Here is a 25,502-nt window from a genome sequence, read left to right as displayed (position 1 = left end):
GAGAGAGTAATTGCAAAAATCTCTTAGTTTGGGCTTTCATGCTTAGAATAATGAGGCCTAATATGAAGCCCTTATTGCTGGATTATTGACAGTGCAAAAGCTCGGTGCCGAAGAGGTAGAAGTATTCTCGGACTCGAGATTGGTTGTCAGTCAGATAGAAGGTAGCTTTGAGGCAAAGGATTATTGCATGTTGCGGTATTTGAAGTTGTTCCAATCCCTCCGGTTGAGTTTTCAAAAAGTTAGTGTAGTCAGAGTACCGAGGAGTTAGAATAGCCACACCGATTTGTTAGCCACATTGGCTTCGTCTTCAGAAGAGTGTATCTTGGATGATTTTTGTGGAGCTATTGGAGCAATCGAGCATTGAGCGGTGGACGGTGGTAGGGGTTGCTTCGACAGAAATGTCGAGTTGGTTGGATCCTTATGTTGTGTTCTTATCTAATGGGTCTTTACTGACAAATGGGAAATAAGAGATATGACTGGACCATTCCCTCGGGCTCTAGGGAATAAGAGATATGTGGTGGTTGCTATGGACTATTTTACCAAGTGGATAGAAGCCGAGGCCTTGGTGAACATTAGGGATGTGGATGTGAAGAAGTTTGCATGGAAGAACACAGTTACGAGATTTGAGGTCCCCCGCGCACTAATTTCCAACAATGGGCTTTAGTTTGACAGTAAGGTTTTCCATGAATATTGTGGCAGACTTGGGATAACCAACAGATACTCGTCACTAGCATACCCTTAAAGCAATTGGCAGGTTGAGGCAACGAACAAGGTAGTAGTTAATGGCTTGAAGAAGAGGTTTGAGGGAGCGAAAGGTAATTGGGTTGAAGAATTGCCGAACATTTTATGGGCCTATTGAACAATGCCTAGAAGGTCAACGGGTGAGACTCCCTTTTCCATGACATACAGTGCCGAGGCAATCATATCAATAGAAGTCGATTTATCAAGTATGAGGGTGGCTGATTTTACACGAAGCAGTAATGACGAGCGTATGGTAGAAGGTTTAGATGCATTGGATGAGAAGCGGGAAATGGTGGCTGTTCGGCTTGCAGATGATTAGCAAAAGTTGGCTCAGGGATATAATAGAAAGGTGAGGCCTCGGGGCTTTGTGGCAGGAGATCTCATTTTATGGAAAGCTCTAGGAAGCATGAAAGACCAAAATGCTAGTAAATTGGTTCCAAATTGGGAAGGGCCCTACGGAGTAACAGCGACAGCTAGAGTGAAAGCTTTCTACTTGGAGGACATGGAAGAAAGGCCTTTACCCCGACCGTGGAATGTCTGTAATCCAAAGAAGTACTATTAGTAAATCAGAAAGAGATTAGCTGCATTGTTTGGAGTTTAGTTAGCACCTTAACAAATTTTTTCTAAGGACAAAATCCAAACCTCGGCCTGACTCCGGTCACCAACTAGGTAGAAACCTTAACAAATTTTTTCTAAAGATAGAATGCTGGCCTCTGGTCATTGACCAGGTGGAAACCTTAAAAAAATTTCTAAGGCCAAAATCTTGGCCTCGGCCTGATTCCACAGGTGGAAACCTTAACAAATTCTTCTAAGGACAGAATCCTGGCCTTGGCCTAACTCTGGTCACCAATGAGGTGGAAACCTTAATAAATTATTATAAGGATGGAAACCTTGATAAATCTGCTAAGTTCACAAACTTGGTCATGGCGTAGACCCGGCCGTTGATCACATAGCAACAATAATAAACCCATCCCTTAAGAAGAGGGACTAGTTCTTGGCCAAAATCACTGATAAGAAAAAGAAAGAAAAATTTGTGGCAAACCAATTACTTGGTTAGAGAATGTGAGTGCATTTCTTGTGTTGCTGAATGTCAACACTTAAGGAAAATAAATCATTAGCATCAAAGTATTTCTAGTGTTGCCGAACTTCAACACTTAAGGAAAATAAATCATTAGCATTAAAGTATTTCTAGTTCTACCAAACGTTAAAACTTAAGGAAATTAAATTATCAATGTTAACTCATTTCCCGCAATCATGTTATAATAAAGTAAGTTAAAGAATTTAACCAAGGGGACTTAAAATCATCAACTTTAAACAAACTTAAAGAAGTTCAGTACACAGATACTGACTTAATTAGTTAAGTACATGAAGTGCTGGCCAAAATATGACAAACTATATATATATATATATATTTATATAAATACAAATAGTAATGGTAACACATATAATGGAAATGGTTCAAAGGAATTAGGTGCTCGGGTTGTCGGGAACAATGGGGCCTGTCATAGGAGCTTTGCTAGTAATTGGAGGATTGGAGCTAAGAGCAGGCCGAGTAACGTCCTGTATCATTGAATTTGCAGTGGTTCTCAGGTTGTCTTCATTAAGCACCACTATGTGGGAGTTAATTTGCTGAGACAACTCCCTCATCTCGGGGCTCTTTGTACCCTTCTTCTCTTCACTCTTATCCTTATCTTGCTTTGGTGCCTGAGCCTTGGCCTTGGGGTCCTTAGGTAGTAGAGTTTAGTCAATACTCCTAAACGAGGAAGTCTTGGGGAGACTGATAGCATTCACTGTGGCCATCCAACCTTCACGAACCCGAACATTCGAGCCTGAAATACCACTAGTCCAGCTGAGTTCTCAGCGTCCCTAAACCTTTGTTATAGTAGGTTTGCTTTCGAGCCTTCACCATACTCTTTAGGTCGGCGAGCTCCTTGTCCCGTACAGAAACATGGCTCGTCATCTTTGCGATCTTAATTTCAGTCTCGTCAAGCTTTCCCTAAATACCTTCTGCTTTCTGCTCAGCAAACTCTAGTGCCTTTTTTACTGTGGTTGCCCGTTGCTCCATCATATTCAACCCCAATGTCTTTTCCTTCAAGCTTGCCTTGGCTACCTGTTTAAGGGCTTTCTCTTTGTCCGCCTCCTCCATTACCCCATTTAGCTGACCCTCCAAACATGGGTCAACTAGGCGACCTAAGACAATAACAAGATAGAACGGGGTTAGTATATCCTGGTACTAACAATTATATCAGTAAAAAAGGAAAGTGGAGAAGGAAAAATGTGCAAACAAAAATAATAAAAGTTCAAAGGAATAAACACTCACTGCTATATTGTGCCATTTCAGCTTGAGGATGAGGTTCTCATCCTAGCAGCCTGAGTAGTGCTCTAGGTTGGTGGCCAACAACAGAGCCTTCTCGAGATTGTCGGACACTTGCCCCCCAAGACCGCTTCTCCATGTCCGAACGTATGAATTAGAGGGCAAGATCTTGTCCCCTAGGTGAAAGGTATATTCCCATTCGGTAAAGGAACCGGAAGAGGTAGAGGCCACTTGAGAACTGATTATGACTGGCTAACTCACGGGCTATGTCTCTTGGTGGGTCCTGCCAGTCGGTTGAGTCGCTGCCAGACCAGAGACTGGGGTAGGAAGCTGGATAGCAAGAGGAGTACTAGTCTCGGTTGCGGCATCATCGGCACCCTTTTGTCGCTTCCTTCATTGTTGGAAAGCAGGAAGGGTTGTCTATTGAGAGATAGAACGAGGGGTAGCTTGGCTCCTAATGGGCTATGCAGTTGGAAACTAGTGGTCCAAAGCCATGGAACGCTTTTGAACCATCCTTGCGGTCGGGTTTGTGGAAACAGGTTCTTCAGTAACTGGTTCTTTGATAACTGGGTCTTTAACAATAGGGTCTTCAGCTATAGGGTCTTCTAAAACGGGGGCTTCTACTAGGATATGCATTGCTCGACCCTGAAAAAGGCAGAGGCCACTTGAGAACTGATTATGACTGGCTAACTCACAGGCCGTGTCTCTTGGGGGGTCTTGCCAGTCGGTTGAGTTGTTGCTCAACTAGAGACTGGGTAGGAAGCTAGACAGCAGAAGGAGTACTAGTCCTGGTTGCGGCACCGTTAGCACCCTTCTGTTGCTTCCTTTGTTGTTGGGAACCAGGAGGGGTTTTCTGTTGAGAGATAGAACAAGGGGTAGCTTGGCTCCTAATGGACTGCGTAGCTGGAAACTAGCGGTCCAAAGCCATGGAACGCTTTTGAACCATCCCTGTGGTTAGGTTTTGTGGGAACAGGTTCTTCGGTAATTGGTTTTTTGATAATTGGGTCTTCGACAACTAGGTCTTTGGTAATAGGGTCTTCAGCTATAGTGTCTTCTAATACGGGGGCTTCTATTGGGATATGCACTACCCAACCTTGAAAGATGTTATCTCCTAAAAGGTCGCGTATAGGTTCAAGAGAATCCTGTCTGACTAATTTGGGCCCCAAGTGTCTCACCTCACTAGTGGTAAGTTTGTTCGACAGAAATCTTGGCAATTGAACGTCGAGGCAAGATAATAGTGGGCTGCCTATTGTAAAAGCGCTCGAGGAGTCTTGGTTGCTCGTGTAAGAAGGTACACAGCCCAAGATCAGATGGGAAGCTCTTAACTGCTCTTCATAATTGTAACATCCCAGCCCAATTGCACTATTAATTTTATGGGTTTATATACTTGGTATTATCTTAATTAATTTAAGTGGATAAGGCTTTAATATTTTGATGTTATAAAACATATATGTTCTTTCAATGCTATGGATAGAAGTTTATAAAGGTAAGGGTTTATACGTAAAGTTATTTTATAGTTTGGGCCTTTATAGAATATAAGCTTGTGAGGGGGGGGGGGTGGTAAGTAAATTTTAAAAAGTGCAAGGGTGTGTCATTAGCTCACTCTTCCTTTAGCAAACACGTGCCCCACCTAAGTTAATTTCTCTTGTCTTCCTTATTGCTCTAGAATAGTTTCTTGGTTCATCTTTCTTTGCTCCTTTCTTTGCTTCTTTCTTTGTTCTTATCGGCAGCACCTCTCTCTCACTCTATCACCAACAACCCTCCCTCTCTTTCACCGAAACCATATATCTCACTTTAAAGAAGAAATTAAAATGCTAACACTAAAGTTTCAACTTCAAAGTTTGTGGGTAAGTAAATAAAACCTTATCTCATTTTGGGTATTTTGATAATATAATTGTTTTGTTTATTTTCCAATCTTTATTCTCTAATCTAATTTTTAGAAGTTGAAATTGTGGTTTTGTGTTAGCAATTTGAAATATTGAAGATGTTATGGTCAATTGGATGCCTATTCATGTATTCTAATATGTATAGTATAGGTATAAAAATACCCACTTGAAATGAAGGCCAATTGCAATTAGTTGATAATTTTATAAGAAAATAGGTGAAAACTGTCACTGTGACAGATTTGGTGTTTGCAACATGAAAAATCTGTATCAAATCAACTTCTATGAATTAGGATGCCAGGAGTAGTTCTTATGAATTCTAAGACACATATGGTTGTAATGGAAGTGGTCTCACAGCATTTGGATCAATATAAAAATAATGGTTTAATTTCTAAGTTGCATGAAATTCTGTCAGGATAGATTTGAGCATGTTGTCTTGTATGATTTTTAATAAATCATGGTTTTATGCTTTTACTCTGAAATTGATATGGTATTTATAAGACATCTAGAGGAGTGGTTTTATAAATTTCATGAAAATTGAATGTGTTTTGGATAGTCCATTTGTATTTTACAAATGAAGCATATGCTGCTGATATGAGTAGTAAATAGTATATGATATACCTGACTTTGAGGATTTAATTCTAAAATTAGGGAGAATGTTTTGAGCCATAAATTAGTATGCTCATCTTTTGGGAACCTTTGTGTGATGAGAATTAAGATTTTCTTGAGTTTGAGAGTTAGGTTGTGATTGATGTATAAGTTTATATGTTTAGAAAGAGTAGTTAGTAATAAGTTTTGGTCTTTCATTTAGGTGACGAGAACAAGAATGTGGACACTTGAGCTCCTCTTATACAAGTCTTTCACATCTTCTGTTTTCAGGTAGAGGATGTGTGACATGTGCGTTTGATAAGTATAAGGACTATTTAGAAAATTATTATGCATGAAAACCTTTTTATTAGAGATATTACATATAAGAATGATTTAAGTGAAGATTTATGTTTGTGATTTATTGAATCCTATATATATATATGATAATTTTAGCATATTGATGTTAAACTTATATCACGAACGTAATATTTAAAGAATGAAGTGGATATGCTACTGTTATGAAATACTTATGTAAAAGCATAGTTATCTGAAAAATATAGTTTTCGGTTATTCCATTGTTATGATCTAAACTTAGCTAGTAGGGGTTATAGTACTGGTATTTCCATGGAGATTTTGATTGGCCATTATAAGTGGTGAGGACTCTGCCATACCCGCCCTCGTTGGGAATGGCCAACTTGTGGAGGATGCCAACCGATCCCCATGGTTGATGATATGATCACACCAAAAGGGGTAACACTTTTTGATATGATCTTGGGATTTCCTAGCATTGTGGGGAATGCTGGATGCCTAGCACTATGTGCTGAAAGCCTCCCAAAGTTGTGACAGACTTACAATTGGACTGATCAATATGTATTATAAATGACCTATTAAGTTATTTAGAAATTATAAGAAAAGTATGATGAGAAGAAAAGTATGTTGAATGTGTTATAAGTTTGATGGAAAGTTTATGATAAAGTAATTTATAGTCTATTTAAAGAGAAGGTTACTGAAATATGTTTAAGTTTCTTATTATGCCCTTTTATTATTATATGAAAGGAAAATGATCTATTTTCATCAAAAAACTCATAAGTTATTTTAAGAATAGTATGAAGACTATTTATCAAAGCTGACATCTCCATAAATATATTTGATTTACATGCATTCTTATTAAATGCCCATGGAGCTTAATACCTTGCAGGGCTTCGCAGCTCACCCTATTACATTTCAGTGCACAGATTCTTTCTTGGAAGCAGTGAGAGTATTAGAGGTGGTAAGGAATCTGTGATTCTCGGTTGTTAGAATGTATAGTCTTTTTGTTGTATAGTAGCTTAGCTCTTTTGTTGTATAGGAGGAATCAAGATACACTTGATCCTTTTGAGCACTGATGTAATTCAGAACCTTAATTTGTTTCGAACCCCAGTTTTATGTCTTGGGGTTAGGTTTGTAAAAATAGTTTTGCTAAACATTTATCTATGTAATATTTACATGAATACCTTAAGTTTCAGCCAATTTGTAATCTTGCAAAGTTCGAAATGAAATGAAGTTTCAAAGTTTTACGAATTTTGTATATTATGACTTTTATGCAAGGAAATAAAAAAGGAATACAAGAAACAATTTTTGATAAGCACCTTAAGCTTAAGTTGGTTCGTGTTAGTATTGAGGTAAACTTGATATCAACATGCTGGTCATGCTTTAAATTTTGAAGTACATGTTTGGGTCGTGACAGTAATGCACTAATATTTCTGAGTGCAGGATGAAATTGAGCTCTCAAGCTCGTACTACGCTTATATCCAGTTGAAATTTCTTGGAAACTACAGTCGGGAATAAGGGGCGAGTTAATGAGACATTCAAAAAAAAAAAAATAATAACAATAATAATGTATACAAAAAAAAATGGAGCACAATATGGGCATTTCAAGGAGTTGGAAAAAGAAGATACTGACCAATTTGGCGAGTAGAGGTCAGGCAGGTTAGCTCACCATTTAGCCAGTTCTCAGTCATTCTCACAAATTCCCCCGCCGAGTTCCTATTGGAGTCGGGGAGGCAAAAGATATCAACTTAACCGTTATGTTTCGGATCTGAAGGTAATACCCATTCTTCAGGCTCCCCTGAATGGCATATAGGAAGTTATTGTCATAGTGGGTAAGGCTGAGGCTGTATAATTGGTTAAGACGCCCCACATAATTGACATCCTTATAAAAATTGGGCAAACATTGGTCGGGGCTAAGTCCATAAAAACTAAGAGTCCTATGACAGTACAATATGTCAACGTCATGATAATACAATATGTTAACGTCACGAGGTATGTTGAACCTAACTTTGAAGAACTCTATGTCTTCACTAGTTTTCAAAAGATATGAAAAACCCATTTTTCTGAGCCTAACTGAGTTATTAGGAGAAAGATAGAGGGAAGAAGACTTACTGAGTGACTTCTTGGTGATAAGGATTGTCTTGGAGGGAGATAAAGGGCTCGGGGACAAGAGAAAAGCAAGATTCTGAACTTAGAAAAAACTAAAGAAAATAAAAACATAAACTGTGTTGGTATTTATAAGAACGAGGGTCATTTATTGTAACTGCCAAAAACCAATCAATGCGTACCATCATGTCTCTTCACGCATGCCTCAGTCATTGAAGCGTTAGACCATCTTGATTGTCCGATACCCTAGATGCTGCCACGTGCACATGAGGAGTAAGTTGTCATGTCTGCTGCATTAATTGATTGATTGTTGGTCTTTCCAAAGCATAACCGTCGTTTTTAAAAGAAAATGAGGAATTCACTAACCATTGGATAGGAGAACCCCGGTCCTATCTCCACCTTATGAAAATGGGTCATAGGGCGCTATTGTAAGGGCTCAGGCCCAGGTAACCAAGAACGGTCCATGTGACTAGGGCTTAACACTGTAGGGTTAGGACCAGTCCATTGATGAATGCGTGAAGGACCAATAAGCAGCATTTGGGAGAAATCTATTGTGCTCGGGGTTGGTTGGGCCTAATATTGACTAATAAATTGAGGGGGTATGATGAAGGAGAAGACAAGTTTAGATCAGTAAACAAGCATAGTTAGTGCCTTTGGGACACCCGTTGCCGAACACAATTTGGTGTCTGGAACAAGTTTCAAGAGAATTTTCAAAAGATATGATTTTTCTAGAGTGGGATTGCATGGGGACCAGTGAAAAGTAATGATTTGAATCCCACTAAGAGAAGGGGGGGGGGGGTTTATATAAGAAAGTAAGGGCAGACAAATAAGGGGGATTTTTTTGGGAGGAAAAAAAAGAAAGAGGAGAGGGAGTAAACATGAAGGGAGGAGAGAACAAAGAGAGCAGAGAAAGCATAAAGCAAGGTCTAAGGGGAATAGGGTATTGGGCTGAGAACCATAGGGATGCTTGATTGTTGGGCTGTTAAGGCTATGTTTGAAGCACAATTTGTAGGACTGTGAGGAAACCCACCAACAAATAAATTGGGAACCTAAATCCACTATCTTACATAGTAAAGTTTGTTGGTTTAGGTTGCCACACCATACAAACAGATGAGCGTTCAATTTAAATTTGTGTAGTGGGAGATAATAAGTTTATTTAAAATTAAAGATTTTAAAAATCAGTAAGGGAAAAGTTAACAGATGTTTAGGAGCAATTTTAAGTGAACTATTTTAGGAAAGATTTATGAGAAAAGAAATAAAACAATTGATATTTTGACAGTTTATCTATTTTCCATAAAAGTGGTATAAAATTTTTCTTAAAATGGCTTATTAATAATTACCTTAAGGGCACCCCCTTAACATGACTCAATTAGTAAATATGACTTATTTGTCCCCATTAATTATATTTTGTTATGTGTGTGGACAATTTTGAACAGTTAAATCATCAAGCCTATAAATAAATGAATTGCTGAATGTTGCACCTTGCGAGTTGTGAGACGCAGCACCCCAAAATTCCACAATCCTAATGCTTTTCTCTAAAATCTAAATGGGGCTTCTTTAGAGAGAGCAGGAAAGCCAAGACAATTTTTTTTATTGAACTAATTACATTTTCATGAATCAAGATAACGTGAAACAATAACCCAAGTTTTAACCAAGAAATTCCGAATGTTACTCTTACCTCCCAAGTCCTAACACTGCTAAATTAGGAAAAAAAAAAAAAAAAAAAAAATTCTTTTAGGTCATAATTATTATTCTCCCAAAAGGCTTCTTCTTGTGCTCTATTGTTTCTGTCACAAAAGCTGTTTTTATTATTAATTTTTTTATTTTCAATTTGAGTGAGTCGTGAGATGATGGATTTTAAAATTTTCTTTATCCTATACAATTTTTTGTGATAATTGCATGGATTGGGATAAGCCGATAAGGATTGTGATAATTGAATGAGTTGTGATAAGTATGAATAACTTTGTTTTTTTTTTTTTTTTTAAGTAAAAAAAAAAAAAAAAAAAATTGGATCGGTTAAAGAATTTGAATTCGAATATATAACAAATAGCAAGCAGACATGGATAAATAAGAGATAGTAGTATCAAATATCAGATATAATTATCTGTTTTGATATTTACGTGATTCTCTCATAGGATAATGTTAATTTGTTAATTTGAGTCTAAGTAGAGATTTAGTAGGAGTAGAGAATCAGAGGCCACCACTATTATAAATTTCACTTCTCAATCGAATAATTATTTGCTCACTCCTCTCCTCTCGTCTCTTCTATTCTTCGTATCATTAATTATTTGCTCACTCCTCTCTTCTATTCTATCCTACGTATCATTAAGAAGAAGAAAAAAAATGGCTGGGGGAACTATCCTCACTCCTGGTGGAAAAGATTATCCAGGGAAACTCACTCGCAATGTCTTAATAACATGCATAATTGCTGCTACCGGTGGTTTAATTTTTGGCTATGATCTTGGAATTTCAGGTAACATCCTAGAAGAGCAACCCTGTTTTACTGTTTTTGGTATTTTTATTTTTATAATATATACTATATGGTTGAATTACTAATATAAGTTTTGGTAATGTTATATATAGGTGGAGTTACATCAATGGATTCCTTCTTGAAAGAGTTCTTTCCCTCTGTTTACGCAAAGGAGTCATCCATCAAACCTTCTGATGATCAATACTGCAAGTTTGATAGCCAGACATTGACTTCGTTTACTTCTTCACTATATCTTGCTGCTTTGGTAGCATCACTTTTTGCAGCAACAGTGACCCGAATTTTTGGTAGGCGTACTACTATGCTTTCGGGTGGAGTACTGTTTTGTGTTGGTGCACTTATCAATGGCTTTGCTCAAAGGATCTGGATGCTTATTGTTGGTCGTTTGTTTCTTGGTTTTGGAATTGGATGTGCCAATCAAGTAAGAATAAAATAACCACGATCCTTATCTCTAATAATCATCATACAAACCAGTTTGTTTGGTGTGTAATTATTTAGATTTGCATCTATAAGTGCACTGTCATTTTTTTAATATTAAGAACTAAAAGAAATCACTGATATAAAAATCAGATTTGTTAAATCCACATCTGTTTCTTTTCTTCTTCTTCTTTTTTTTTTAATCCTTTTTGTGTACATAATCCAATGTTTATGATTATATTGTGTGATTTGTTATTTTTTTTTTAATTTTTTATTTTACAGTCTGTGCCAATCTATGTCTCTGAGATGGCTCCATACAGATTCCGAGGTGGCCTCAACATGATGTTCCAATTGGCAATTACAATTGGCATGCTTGTTGCCAATCTTCTAAACTATTTCTTTGCTGAGATTAAGGGTGGTTGGGGATGGCGATTGAGCTTAGGGGGTGCCATGATCCCTGCTATAATAATCATTATTGGCTCATTTTTTCTTCCGGAAACACCAAACTCTTTGATTGAACGTGACCATCATAAGGAAGCCAAAGAGCAACTTTTAAAGATCCGTGGCATTCCTAATGTGGATGCGGAATTCAATGATCTAGTTGCTGCTAGTGAAGCCTCAAAATTAATCAAACACCCTTGGGCTACTATATTGGAACGCAAGTATAGACCTCAACTCACCATGGCCATTTGCATTCCTATGTTCCAACAGCTCACTGGCATGAATGTGATCACATTTTATGCTCCTGTTTTGTTCAAAACAATCGGTTTTGGAAGCAGTGCTTCGCTTATGTCTGCTGTGATTACTGGTACTGTTAATGCTCTTGCAACCCTTGTTTCAATTTTTAGTGTTGATAAGTGGGGAAGGAGGACTCTTTTCATAGAGGGTGGTGCTCAAATGTTCATTTGTCAGGTACACCATACAGCCAATGCTCTCTTTTAATTAGGTCAATTTCTAAGCTTTCATGCATATACAATTGGGGTAAAACTTAGATGCAGACATTAAATTGGGAATTGTACTACGTTGATCAGTGCAACTATTTGTTTGGTTTATTTAATTGAGTAAAATTTAGGGAATAGTACTATATTAATGCAACTATATGTTTAGATTATTTAATTGAGAATATTCTATATTTACATTTTGTTCTATTTACTTATATTTTGTATATGATATTACATTGATCAATGCAATCATATGTTTGGATTTAATTGAGAATATATTTATTATATTTTGTTATATTTACTTATATTATATGATATTACATTATCAATGCAACTATATATTTGGATTTAATTGAGAACATGCTATATTTAATTATATGACATGTGCTTTGTATTTATATGATGTGTATGCATAGGTGATTATTACAATTGCAATTGCTGCTAGATTTGGTATAAGTGGGAATCCTGGTGAATTGCCAACATGGTATGCGTATGGATTGGTATTCTTCATCTGTGTATACGTTGCTGGCTTTGCATGGTCATGGGGACCTCTAGGATGGTTGGTACCTAGTGAAATTTTCCCACTTGAAGTTCGTTCAGCTGCTCAGGCTATCAATGTCTCAGTTAATATGATTTTCACCTTTGGCGTTGCACAAGTCTTTACCCTAATGTTGTGCCATTTGAAGTTTGGCCTGTTCATCTTCTTTGCTTTCTGGGTGTTGATAATGAGTTTCTTTATTTTCAAGTACTTGCCAGAGACTAAAGGTGTCCCAATTGAAGAAATGTCTATTGTGTGGCGAAATCACCCTATTTGGGGCAAGTATGTCCCTCCCCAAGAAGAGGCTCGCATTGGAGGAAATGTTTAGCTAGGAATAAAGTTTGCATAATTGTTTAATATTTCTTGTTTTTATTATTGACAATTAGGTTGCTTCAATTATTCTGTAGGTAAATTTGGTTTGGACAGTGAATTTCTTTCCATACTGTTCTTGTTTTTTTACAGAAATTTGTGTTGATAAATTTGTTAGTGGTTTTGTGCATGGATATTTATTATTAATTTTTTATATTTATTATTGTTATTTACTTATGGTCCATGGCATATGTCAATCAGAAGCCCAGTGCTTATAAATTTTATCTTCTTTGATTCAATAAATTTCTTCTATATTGCCCCTCTGCTTGAGAAAAAGAAGGCCTCTTCAAATTGGGCCTCCCAGAAACATTTTTAGGTCGACTTATGGGCACATTGAAATCGTCTCTTCCATAACAAAAAAAAAAGAAAAGAAATCGTTCCTTCTGTACAGTCCCTGTGGGCCCTGAGAAACAGAAGGCCACTTCAGATTGGTCCATCTCGAATCAATAGGACTGTTTTGAGGAACGGTCTCAATGTTTGGGCCACAATGGAGGCTGATGGTCCGAAAGTAATTTGGGTCTCAAATTAAATCATATTTTTATATATAACAAACATGGTTTTTTATTATTAATAATTAATAACTTAATAGTTATAATATAAACTCTGGTTCTCTTAAGTCTTAATAAAAGAAAGGAGACATTGTCACTAAGGTGCAAGACAGTAGGTGATTAAGAAAAATTGAAACTTTATAGGGTTGCAACCGTGTAGTTAAAGGTTGTAAATTCTTATTGAAAGAGCCTAGTACTCATTCTCCCTTGGATGACCGCTATAATTTCTACTTCGTGCTCTTTAAGGCATTTTGATTGAAGGATTTGTTTGTCATTACTCATTATTGTATCTAGAATGCACTGTTTTCTGCGTTTGTCCGTTTTATCTACCATTCGTTCCCCCACCATCAAGTCTTCACTTTCTTCCACCATTAAATCAAGAGATATGTTTTTTCCCCATAGTTTTTCTACATTATCTGGCATGGTCTTTTGCCAAATAATCTAGATGACACTTGTACTAGATGACAAAAGACATACTCCTCAAGAATTCTGGACACTTAGAGGGAATCAAGGCTCAGAGGAGAAATAATAATTGAATAACAGTTTTGATACAAGTTGAATAAAAGATAAAACATAATTGAATAACAGTATTGATACAAGTTGAATAAAAGATAAAACAACAGTATTTTGGTAAGAACATGGATGTGAAGATAGCACCTTGTAGAGACTCCAATTAAGGGGTTAATAATCCATTATTGTTGTGAAGATAACACCTTGTAGAGACTCCAATTAAAGGGTTAAAACACATATAGACATAATTTAATCCAAAAGTTTAAGCTAGTGGGTTGACTAAAAAAGTTATAATAGGCCTTCGACCAAGTCACTTGTGGTTACACTTTGGCTAGTACCCCCTTTGAATGAAAGCCTTTTTCTTAACAATCCAAGTGTCATGCCTTACCATTACTAATAAAGTGCCTTTTACTCAACCATGGGTAGAGGAAACATGGAAGTCTTTCTTGTACAATTATGAGAGTCACTATTAAGTCGGTGGCTTTATTTGGTCAATATTGCTTGACCATGTGTTGCTTGCTTGCTGTCAACAACAAAGACTAGTAAACCAAGTCCCATGTGGTTTAGGAATTGAACTAGCCGACCCTTCCATGTATATATATTGAATGTTTTATTGCTTTGTCAATTGTGTTGTAGTGAGAAAGTGTAATGCTACAAGACTAGTGCAGATACAATAGGGTGCTCTATTATTTGTGTGAGAGAGTTAAGGGTGTATTTGGGGTTTGGGTCTTGTGAGAGTGCCTATGTGCTATTATTGTACTTTCCTTGTTTTATAGTGGAACCTTTTTTGTCGCTGTTGATGGATGTAGGTAATTGTCGAATTACGTAAATTCCTGTGTTTATTTTTCTTTCACGTCTTTAATCTTGTGTAAGTGGGTTTATTTTCACATTTCACAACAATCACCAACAATAACTAGTAAAAACTTTACTCAACCATGTTTGAAATTGACAGGACTTTTCCTCATTCTACTTGGTGGGATCCATTAACTAAGACTTGCTTAGTTGAACCATCAGCTCATATACCACTTGTTAGGAATTGGGGACTCCAATTGAATGGTTACTATGGCATATAAGAACATCATTTGATCCAAAAAGTTTGAATTAGTGAGTTTGGGCATAATTATGTTATATTGATCATTCATTCTTGTTATTTGTATTCATTGTGGAACTTTGCTACTTAACTAACCATACTATTCACATGTAAATATTCAAACAATTATAAACATCAAGTTATAACCGTCTTCTACTCAAGTTTTATCTCACAACTTAAGCTTACACAACCAACTTAGAGAAATATGAGATTATTTTTTTAGGAGTTTTACAAACACAAACTTCACCGGAATGAAATCTTCTAAATAACTTGTTGAAGTAAACCCCTCAAAACACTTTTGAATCGCTAGCTTCAATAGGTTTTAATGGCCATAGTAGGAGGAAGAACTAAGAAGAGCTCATACCCAAACGCTTATATCTCCTTCTATTGTGTCCCTTCTTTGCTTATGTATATGTGTGCGGCTGTAAATTACTAAATTCTAGCACCTTAACCTTTAAAAGACTTGGGAGTATGATACAAAAAAAGTAAAAGCCTTATGTACCTGGATCAAATTAGGCCCAACAATTTCCACAAAAAATAAAATAAAATAAAATAAGGCCCAACAATGAGAATATGTCGGCCTACCTGGTTCAATTTTGGACCAATTTTTCAAAACCAAAAATCTTTATCAAACTGGAACCAAATATGTTTCTAAAAAAAAAAAAAAAAAACTGGAACCAAAAAAAACCGATCCGTGATTTAAGAAAAAAAAATTCGTGGATTGAGATTATGGTCAATTCTTGTGGATTGACTTTTATAAATTGACATTATGATTACTAACATTAATCGATAGGATGTCCAAATTTAGAAATATACCCAAAATGTGAGTTCAATGCCCAAATATATGTAATATGTCGAGCCCAAATTATCTGTCCCATTTTTCCTGCTCCACTCTATATTTTACCAATAAAAACTTGCCATATGTTCACTTGATAAATTAAATACTACCATTAATTAATAATGGTAGTATTAATAAGTCAATAATGGTAGTATTTAATAAATCAGGTGAATATGTGGTAAGTTTTTATTGATAGAGTATAAAGTGGAGTAGAAAAAGTAGGATATAAGATTTGGACTCGTAAAAAAGGTTACTTACGTTTAGTCCAACGATAAGGCTTTAATGCTGTCCTTTTATAAGCTTTTCCCCAAACAATCTCTTAATAGGAAAGCCATCCTACCTTCAATGGATTTAAATCTGTCAAAATCAAAGCTTATAAATTTCTTCACAGAGAAAACATTGCCAATATCTTTGCGTAGGGGTGTCAATTCGGGTTAGCGTGTCGGGTTCGTGTCGTGTCAAGGTAGGGGTATTCGACTAAATGGCTCAACCCTAACCCGACCCATTTAATAATCGTGTCATGATCCTTCAACCCTAACCCGACCTGTTAATAAGGCGGGTTGACCTGACCCAACCCATTTGACATGCTTAATAAACGAGTCGTGTTGGGTTGACACGAATGTAACACAACCCATTTCAACCTGCATAATATTAGATATAACATCCATCTAGAAATAATTTTTTTTTACATCCCAAAAAGCAATGCATACACTTCAAGTCTTCAACTCATATTCAAAATAATATAGTTTAACAAAAATATAACATTTATCTAGAAAATAAGTTCTTTACACTCCAAAAGAAGTGCATACACTTCAACCAAATTCAAAATAACTAAGTTTAACAAAAATAAAATAACATAGTTCAAAAAAAATATAATATCCTTGGAACTCGTCAAATACTAAGTATCAATATTGAAAATTTTTGAGTAAACAGTAGATTAATCCTGACTATGATCACTATTATCATCTATAGATTCTTTGTTGATGTCCAAATTCATAACATCTTCCACAAGCTCATTCAATTTTATTTGTGCAAGTTCTATGCCAAAAAAAAAAAAAAAAGTATTAGTAGTTCTAGGGTCTGTAAAGTTTCAATTTCCAATTATATCCCTTGTAAATTTTTGTAATTACTCACTTTTCTTTTTAAATTTAAAATAATGTTGGATATAAAAGGTATTTGACAAATCTAAAATAAAATAAATATTTATTTGTTAAATGAGTTAAACGGGTTGTGTTAAGTAGGTCATTTCGGGTTGACATAAATAAATTGGCGTGTCAAACGTGTCTATTGCGGGTTATGCGGGTTGACCTGCTTATGACACGTTTCTTATCGTGTCGCTTTCGAGTCGACCCGTTTATGACCCAAACCCATTAAGGTTCAACCCTAACCCGAAAAAACCCGTGTTGGGTTCGTATCGTGTTCGCGGGTTGGGTCGAACATTGACACCCCTATCTTTGCGTACCTCATAAGGAGTTAAGGTTATTAAATTACATGGTTGAAAATCTGCTCCTAAACTGAAACAAAATCTTTCTTCTACAAACTGATCGAAGAATAATCAACAGTTTCTTAGCAATACGTTTTGATCTAATTAAAACTAAAAACGGTCATGCTACGTTTGAGGATTCCTTTCTCTCTCTACAGCAAATTTTTCACTATACATCACTGTTCACTAGACTTTGAGGTTGACATAATTTAGAGTAAACATTACGGCTTCTAGAAAAAAATTATCATTCACATTGGCATAATTGACATCTATATTTTTCAAAGAAATGTCTCCATATTTACGAACAGTTGATACCAATTGCCGACACAAACTCTCTATTACTACTTTTCATTAAAATTAATTTTAATGATGTATTTTCTGATACACCATAAAGTATGGAGGTTAATTATAATTTATTATTTAAAAAAAATATTTTTATGTAATTTTCAAAATTTTAAGATTTTATTTCTTTAATCTATATTTATATTTCTATATATAAAACCGAAACCTCTGGAATTCTCATCATTTTTCATGTCACTACTATTTTTTTATTTTATTTAAGGTTTTATATCTTATATATTTATTATTTTTCTTTAACATGTAATTATCTTATTAAGTGTTATAATAGTTTAGTTTGAGTAAAACTCTATTAGATATATGTTTCAAGAGCTTGAAAATTCTATTTCAACTAAAATTCTATAATAAAAATTTCAACAAATATAAACCCCTGCTAAGCTCGAAACATTTCATACTCACTAAATTTTTCACAAAGAAAACACACACAGAAAGACTTTCTAGTCAACTTAGAGTCTTCATATGATACTTTTTTTTTTTTTGATAGGCAAAGTCTGAATATGATACTGCATCCAAAATTAGTTTTTGGGAGCCTTTAAATTGGATGGAAACCTCTCAAACGATTGTAGAGTTTTAGTTTAGTTCAATTATCTTTTCTTAGAATATGATAATTAATTAATGAAGGAAAATATATTGTCTCACTTATAAAAGTGCTTAAACTATATTTTTTTCTTCTTTATCATCAAGCTGTTTTTTTTATTTATGTAAGTGAGATTCCAAGTTCGAACACAAAATTTTCATTTTACAATATAAAAAAAAATGTATTAATTAAGTTAGCTAGAATACACTTTCTTATGCTATCATGAATTTTTGTTTTCGATTAAGTCTGACCGATTCTTCTTTTGAAAAATTAACCATCAAAAAGTAAAAATTGACGCCGACTATGAACTCTATGTCAACATACATGTTGGCATAGTGCATATTCTAGATGCGATTTTGACTAATCAATCGCTATTTAGTTATACATAGCACTTGTTTATCCATTCATTTAAAATGACAATGATTCTTGCACTACTATTCCAATATTTTTCTTTACACGTTCATATTAGAGCTACTTCATAGGTCTTAATAGTTGAAGAGTTTTTGGAGTCAACAATACAAAGGGATCCATATATCTTGATTTATTAGAGGACTTGGTCTTTCATTTTTTGGCCTTAATCACGGAGATTATGACAATTGCTAAATGACTAGACTTTTAGTGCTTGCTTGAATAAAGGAACTAAGACTAAGACTATATATTGATGACAATTTTGACACAAAAGCCACAGACCACTTGGTTCGTGTCAAGCTCTCATTGCTAAATTGGCTTTGCAAGGTTAAATTTTAACACAACTACCTACAAAATCCAAGTGTGCTTAATTGTCAAGAGGTTTTTGATCTTTGATTGATGTGTACTAATAAAAGGGAGCACGTGATTCTCACGCTATAGGCTTTAGCTGCCGCGATAAGAGAACTACTAGTGTGTCAATAATTAATAATTTCCACACGTGGAATTCTTCATTCACATGAGGAATTTTTTAAAGGAGAAAAGAATATTCCACGTATGAAATTATACTTTGGGGGAAAAAAAGTCTGCCGAAAAAATGACTCGGAGAAGAAAAGGTGGTGTCGGTCCCAAATCATTGATCCTCTTGTTCTTACCCTCTAACACAAACTACAAAAGAAACAGTAATAATCCCTTGACTCCCTTTTTTCGGTGCAACCATATAATGTAACTAGTACTACAAACAAAAGAAGCTAAGCTCTATTTACCTATTAGCCCATAGGCCATATCACAAAGTACTTATAATTAATTTCAAGTAGACAAGGTTGTGGCCTGTGTGTTTTCTTGCCCCAAATATGACGTCACAGAATGTTTGGGGGAGAAAAGAATTATAGATTTACATGATAAATAATCACCTAAAATTTATTGCATTAGAGTTATATAGAAGAAGTTGCAATCTTAGAATTAGGTGTGTTTACCGAACTTCATAAATTGTAAAAATCGCATTAAAATCACCTGCAAAATAGCATAACTGCATGGTGTAGTACAGTTTGCGGTTTTATAATAAGAAAATTATATTATATCGCATCCTCTCTATATATTAATATATTTATTTTTTTAATATTAAATATATTATTAATAGTTTAATAACCCTAGTTTTTAACCCAAAAAAAAAAAAAAAGGTTTAATAATCCAAGCAAGTGTTGATTAGGAAAGCCAACTTAAAATAAAGAAAAACTAGTTCAATAGTTTAAAACTCCGCCCAAAACAAAGGGAAAAATCAGTTTTTGGTTGAGCAAGAAAAACCCAAAATTTGAAAAAATATCCACTTCAAACTGCATTTTATACATTACATTGCACATGTAACCACAAAAATAAGGTGCGGTGCGGTTATGATTGCTAAAAATGATCCAAAATTGCACCGCACTGTAAACATCCCAACTTAAAATCACTCTTTCTTAACAGTATCTTTAAGAACAAGGTCTTTTTTTTTTTGTCAAAATTTTTTCATAACTCTAATGTGTAATATTGTAAGTGTTTATTTACCACTTTTAAATAAATCTACTATTTTTCTTCCACTATTTATAAACTATCACATTAAGTTGTGACAAAAAAAGTTGTGGTCCTAAATTTTTTCTCTCTTAAACATTTTAAAATTAATAAAAAAAATGAAAAAAAAGGGGCAACCAGATTAATGGCTTGATTACCTGAACATTGGTATAGTATAGTAGTATCATATTTATTGGGCTTGGGTCTTCATGAAGGAGAATCAATAATCCATAGATGTTATCCCAACCTCATGAGTGCACTAGTGGACATCGAAACAGGCGTGCTCCTTAAGTGCATGCAACTAGCTAGCTCCATATTACTGTTTAATTGGCGATTAGTTTGTTGTTCTACATGTTAATTTTCTTCTTAGGACATTAATTCTTGATTGAATTTTTGTTATGTCTGTGCACTTTGTCATATTGAGAGAAGAAGATGGAGGTAGAGTTGAAGGCGAAGACAAGGGTTTGGACAAAAAGAAGAGTCGTATAGGAAGAATGCCTAACAAGCTAGGGCAAGTGCACGTACACCTTTGCCACCGCCCCATGAATAGGCTTTTTGTTTTTAAAGTTTCAGCCGCACCATCATGAAAGCCACAGCCGACCAATACCAAAGACAAACATTAGGGCGTAGCCTCACCCTCTCATGCCGATAACATTTTAAATGTAATCCACTCGAATATTTATGCAGTCAATAAAACTGCCTCCCACCAAAAACAAAAACAAAAATAGTCAATTCAAAAGTACAATATGTAAGTCGACCAAGGCAGCAAGAATGCCGTTCTCTTTTGTCCTTTGCTTGTTTAACTAAGATCAATGTTACGGAGTAGGGACAATATTTACCATCTTTATCACAAAATGTGAACGTCCTAGGAAGAGCAGCACTTTTGTCGACAATTACCATGTCGCACTACCTCAAAATTAATTGATAATGAGAAAAATACACTCAAATTTTTTATAGTATTTAAATATCACACTTTCTGAATGTGCTTTTAAAATTATTATAAGGAGTTGAATTATGTTCTCCAAACAATTTTCATATCAATTCCTATGCGGTCACAACTTATTGAAATAGCAGATGCCAACTTATTTTTACATTCATCTATGCTTTTTCTTTACTACTCTCGGTCATTTTAGAGTCACATCATCAACTGTTCGGAAAAAAGTAGTACAATAAAAAATAAAAATAAAAATAAAAACTATATTTCTAAACTTTTAATTAATTCCCAAAAAAGATTTGAATTTTATAACATTGCTAACAGAATGAGAATAGAACCAAAAACGCGTGGACCCTGCGCATAAATTAAAAATGAACAAAAAGCGATTCAACAAAAAGTAAAGGCCTGGTGTGAAATGTTTTCTATTAATAAGCCTTATTTAATCCTCCACTTCATTTAATCAGTTACACTTCTTAAAAAAAAAGAAGTTTCACTTAATCTTCTTACATGTCCCCGATATATTAATGAACACCAAAATTTAACATTCCCGATATATTAGGGTCATTTAAGGTTGTGTTTAAATGAATAATTTGAAATTTTTTGAAACTTTTATAATTAATGATGGAATTTAGTTTGATACAAATTTTAATCCTATCAATTTCAATTTTAATTATTACATGAATATATTTATAAAAAAAAAAAAGAAATTAGAGTGTTGACAATGACTGTGATGAGTTATTATAATAGATAGTGGTATTGGTGGTAGTAACGACAGTGACAACAACAATAAAAGGCGATAATAGTTATGGTGGTAATAGTGGCAACAACAACGGTGGTGACGATGTGAAGAATAATAACAATAGTATGAAAATAACAATGTTGATACTTTGGTAAATATGTCAAATAATAGATTTTTCATTGTCTTTTTTAGAATAACTATTTATCTTATCGCTATCCCAAAAAAAAAAAAAAAACTATTTATCTTATTGATCAAAACAAGGGTAATCTTCCTTAGAAATTCTCAAATTACAACAAAGTAAAGTTTGATAACAAACTGACATGGAATAAAAAATTTTAATTGTGCACTAACTCCTTGTAGACCCTAAGCATCAAGTCAAGCTCTCATTATCAAATTGAAAGTGGGTCTAAATTAAAAACCGCCCAGTCCTTTATTCCTAATCCGTTGACACAAAAAACCACCCCAAAAACGCCTTTCATCACTCCGACAGAGCAATAAATAAATAAAAATAAAATTTAAGGATAGTAATGCTTGGCATAAATAAATATGTGCCCACAATTTAATTGCCGAATATGAGGTTAAAAAACTTACCATCAAACATAAATATCAACATCAATACGAGAGTTCGGTGAAGCCTATATAGTCACATTAAAAGAAGTTTCAACACCCACAAAAGTTTCAACGCATTCCGTGTTCCTTTTGTGCCTCTTTTTTCTGTCCGTGTCTATCGGTTATGTATTTGCTGTCTTGCTCTTGCTTGCAGGCCAAACAGTGACAAAATTCAGTCATAAAAGGACGCTCGAAGGCTTCAGAAGAATCCACTACCAACTTCGAAGTTGAACGTTTCTCAAAAAAAAAAAAAAAAAACTTCGAAGTTCAGTATCACAATTCACAACCCCCCACCCCCAATTCCTTGCTATTTAAGGCCATTTTAGACCGTACAAACATTCTACTAACTCTCTCACCCCAAGTAAATCCCACTCTTTTATTTTTTCTTTCTTTCACATCCCCAAACACCCTATACCTGCGTGTGTTTAAAAAAAAGTCCAAATCCATGTGCCGGTTATCTTCATCTCCAACTTCCTGTGGAAGCAATTCAGACCAACCAATCCTAATTCCCTCAACCAAACTCCAAGTTCCCGACATGCGTACCCCTTTGGTCCCCAAAACCCCAACACATGTACCTGAAAATGAACATGAACATCAAAATCAACAAGAGCCCCAGAAGACCCATCTCTCTCTTGCTGTCTCGGAAGCCAACTGCATAGCCAGGATAGCTTTTCCAATGGTATTAACAGGTCTGTTACTCTACTTGCGCTCCATGATCTCCATGCTCTTTCTCGGTCACCTTGGTGAGCTTGCTTTAGCCGGTGGTTCTCTCGCTATTGGTTTTGCTAACATCACTGGTTATTCTGTTCTCTCTGGCCTTGCCATGGGAATGGAACCCATCTGTGGTCAAGCCTTTGGAGCCAAAAGATTCAAACTTCTTGGCCTTACCATGCAAAGAACAGTGATTCTGCTTCTATTTACTTCAATTCCCATTTCTTTTTTATGGTTCAACATGAAGAAAATTTTGACCTTTTGTGGTCAGAAAGATGATATAGCAACCCAAGCTCAATCTTACATTCTCTATTCTCTTCCGGACCTTCTTTCACAATCCCTTTTACACCCTATACGAATATATCTCCGATCACAATCCATAACTCTGCCTCTAACATTCTGTGCAACTCTTTCTATTCTTCTTCACATTCCCATCAACTACTTTCTTGTTTTTGTACTCAATCTTGGAATTAAAGGCGTTGCTTTAAGTGGTGTTTGGACCAACTTCAATCTGGTAGGATCATTAATCGTATATATTATTATCTCTAAGGTGTACAAGAAAACTTGGGTTGGAATTTCAACAGAGTGTTTCAAAGGTTGGAAATCTCTATTGAATTTAGCCATTCCAAGCTGCATTTCAGTTTGCTTAGAATGGTGGTGGTATGAAATTATGATTTTACTATGTGGGTTATTACTCAATCCTGAAGCAACCGTTGCTTCCATGGGAGTTCTGATTCAAACCACGGCTTTGATCTACATTTTCCCATCTTCTTTAAGCTTTGGTGTGTCAACAAGGGTTGGAAATGAACTTGGTGCCAACAATCCAAAGAAGGCAAGACTAGCTGCGATTGTAGGCCTTTCTTTCAGCTTCACGTTGGGATTTTCAGCATTGGTTTTTGCTGTAACGGTTAGGAAGATATGGGCAAGTATGTTCACACAAGACACCGAGATTATTGCTTTGACATCTATGGTTTTGCCCATTATTGGACTTTGCGAGCTCGGAAACTGTCCACAAACAACTGGTTGTGGTGTTTTGAGAGGAACAGCTCGGCCTAAATTGGGTGCTAACATAAACTTGAGTTGTTTTTACCTTGTGGGAATGCCAGTTGCAGTGTGGTTGAGTTTTTACACAGGGTTTGATTTCAAAGGACTTTGGCTAGGCCTTTTAGCCGCGCAAGGGTCATGTGTTGTGACCATGTTGTTTGTCTTGTGTCGAACCGATTGGGAACGTCAAGCCCAAAGAGCTAAGGAGCTTACTGAAACTACTACCACCATACACGATGATAACCAAGAAGCTGAGAGATTAAAGGATAAAACACAGGATTCTTGTTTCAGTTCTTTGGATCATAACGTAGAGAGTCATAGTTCACCGGTTTGATTTTCTCTTAGGAACTCACAAATTTTTGTAGTAACATTTCTCTCTCTAGTTGTACATTCCAAAATTTGTATTAATTTATTGTCACGTTGTATTTCCTATATTTAAATATTAATTACATAAATTTATTTTATACTAACCTATCCAATGTTAAATTGTTAATTTGACGAATTAAAAAATTATTTGATAAATTAATACTAACCAAACTAAAGTTAATTTCATGTAAAAAATCAAATATCTTGATTCAAGCATAAAATTTAACAAAACGAAATGAAAATTTATTATTCCTTTAATTAGACAGAATTATTTTTTATTTTTTATTTTTTACTTATTGGAGTTTTACTTTATCTTGGATAAAGTGATGTATCCTTAAGTAAAGTTATAATTTAATTTTCAATTTTGATTTTGGTGTTAAAATATAGATAGAGATTGTTTGATGTGTAGGTTGTAGCCATGTGAGAGAATAAGTGGCTAATGTTAAAAATCTACCATGCAGCATATTAGTTTATAAAAATTAAAACCTTAAAACATTTTTGACAAAGTTTAACTATAAAATTAGTTGTAGTCTAAGATTACAACTTTACTCAATAAAATAAATATTACTATATATATTGAAAATCAAACCGTTAATTGTATGTTTTTTATGCTTTTATTACACATGTCAAATTTTGTGTCAAACAGACATTACCTACTATATAATCTTTAAGTTTATATTATTATGCATAATTTTAAACTACAAAAACTTGCAATTTAAACAATTTATTGATGACATAGCTATTGATCTTCAATGCTCTAGAAATTTTACAAGCGTGAAAAGTATAAGAAGAAGATGTAATCTAATGGTGGATTTGTCAAAATTCACCTCTAATAAAAAGATATTGAGGAAGGTTATAGCCTTAAGTTACAACTAATTTTGTAGCTAAATTTTGTCCAACATTTGTTGCCACAAATAATTTACGATTTTCTATTGGTCTAATAATGCACAATCCTTTTTTTATCTCTTAAACCACTTATTATCATACAATTTTAGAAAATGCTAAAGGTAATATTAAATCATACAAATTAATGTGAAAATGATTGGATT

General features: G+C 34.9%; 2 protein-coding genes and 1 long non-coding RNA gene across 3 annotated transcripts; all 3 read left to right on the top strand.

The window, feature by feature from the left end:
• Positions 1-4,730: 4,730 nt before the first annotated feature.
• Positions 4,731-7,076, top strand: LOC126709234 (uncharacterized). The gene is made up of 3 exons (XR_007649347.1): positions 4,731-4,902; positions 5,750-5,817; positions 6,725-7,076. It is a non-coding gene; the product is annotated as an uncharacterized LOC126709234 (long non-coding RNA).
• Positions 7,077-10,199: 3,123 nt separating this feature from the next.
• LOC126709067 (sugar carrier protein C-like) lies at positions 10,200-12,745 on the top strand. The gene is made up of 4 exons (XM_050409145.1): positions 10,200-10,414; positions 10,525-10,850; positions 11,129-11,758; positions 12,204-12,745. The coding sequence occupies exons 1-4, from the start codon at positions 10,285-10,287 to the stop codon at positions 12,651-12,653; spliced, it is 1,536 nt and encodes a 511-aa protein (XP_050265102.1). The 5' UTR covers positions 10,200-10,284; the 3' UTR covers positions 12,654-12,745.
• A 9,654-nt stretch (positions 12,746-22,399) lies between these two features.
• Positions 22,400-24,557, top strand: LOC126709738 (protein DETOXIFICATION 49-like). Its single transcript, XM_050410070.1, has one exon. The coding sequence runs from the start codon at positions 22,778-22,780 to the stop codon at positions 24,419-24,421; it is 1,644 nt and encodes a 547-aa protein (XP_050266027.1). The 5' UTR covers positions 22,400-22,777; the 3' UTR covers positions 24,422-24,557.
• Positions 24,558-25,502: the final 945 nt, after the last annotated feature.

Source organism: Quercus robur, chromosome 12 (genome assembly GCF_932294415.1).
Source record: "Quercus robur chromosome 12, dhQueRobu3.1, whole genome shotgun sequence".
Lineage (NCBI taxonomy): Eukaryota > Viridiplantae > Streptophyta > Magnoliopsida > Fagales > Fagaceae > Quercus > Quercus robur.
This window is presented reverse-complemented; position numbering and strand designations above follow the sequence as displayed.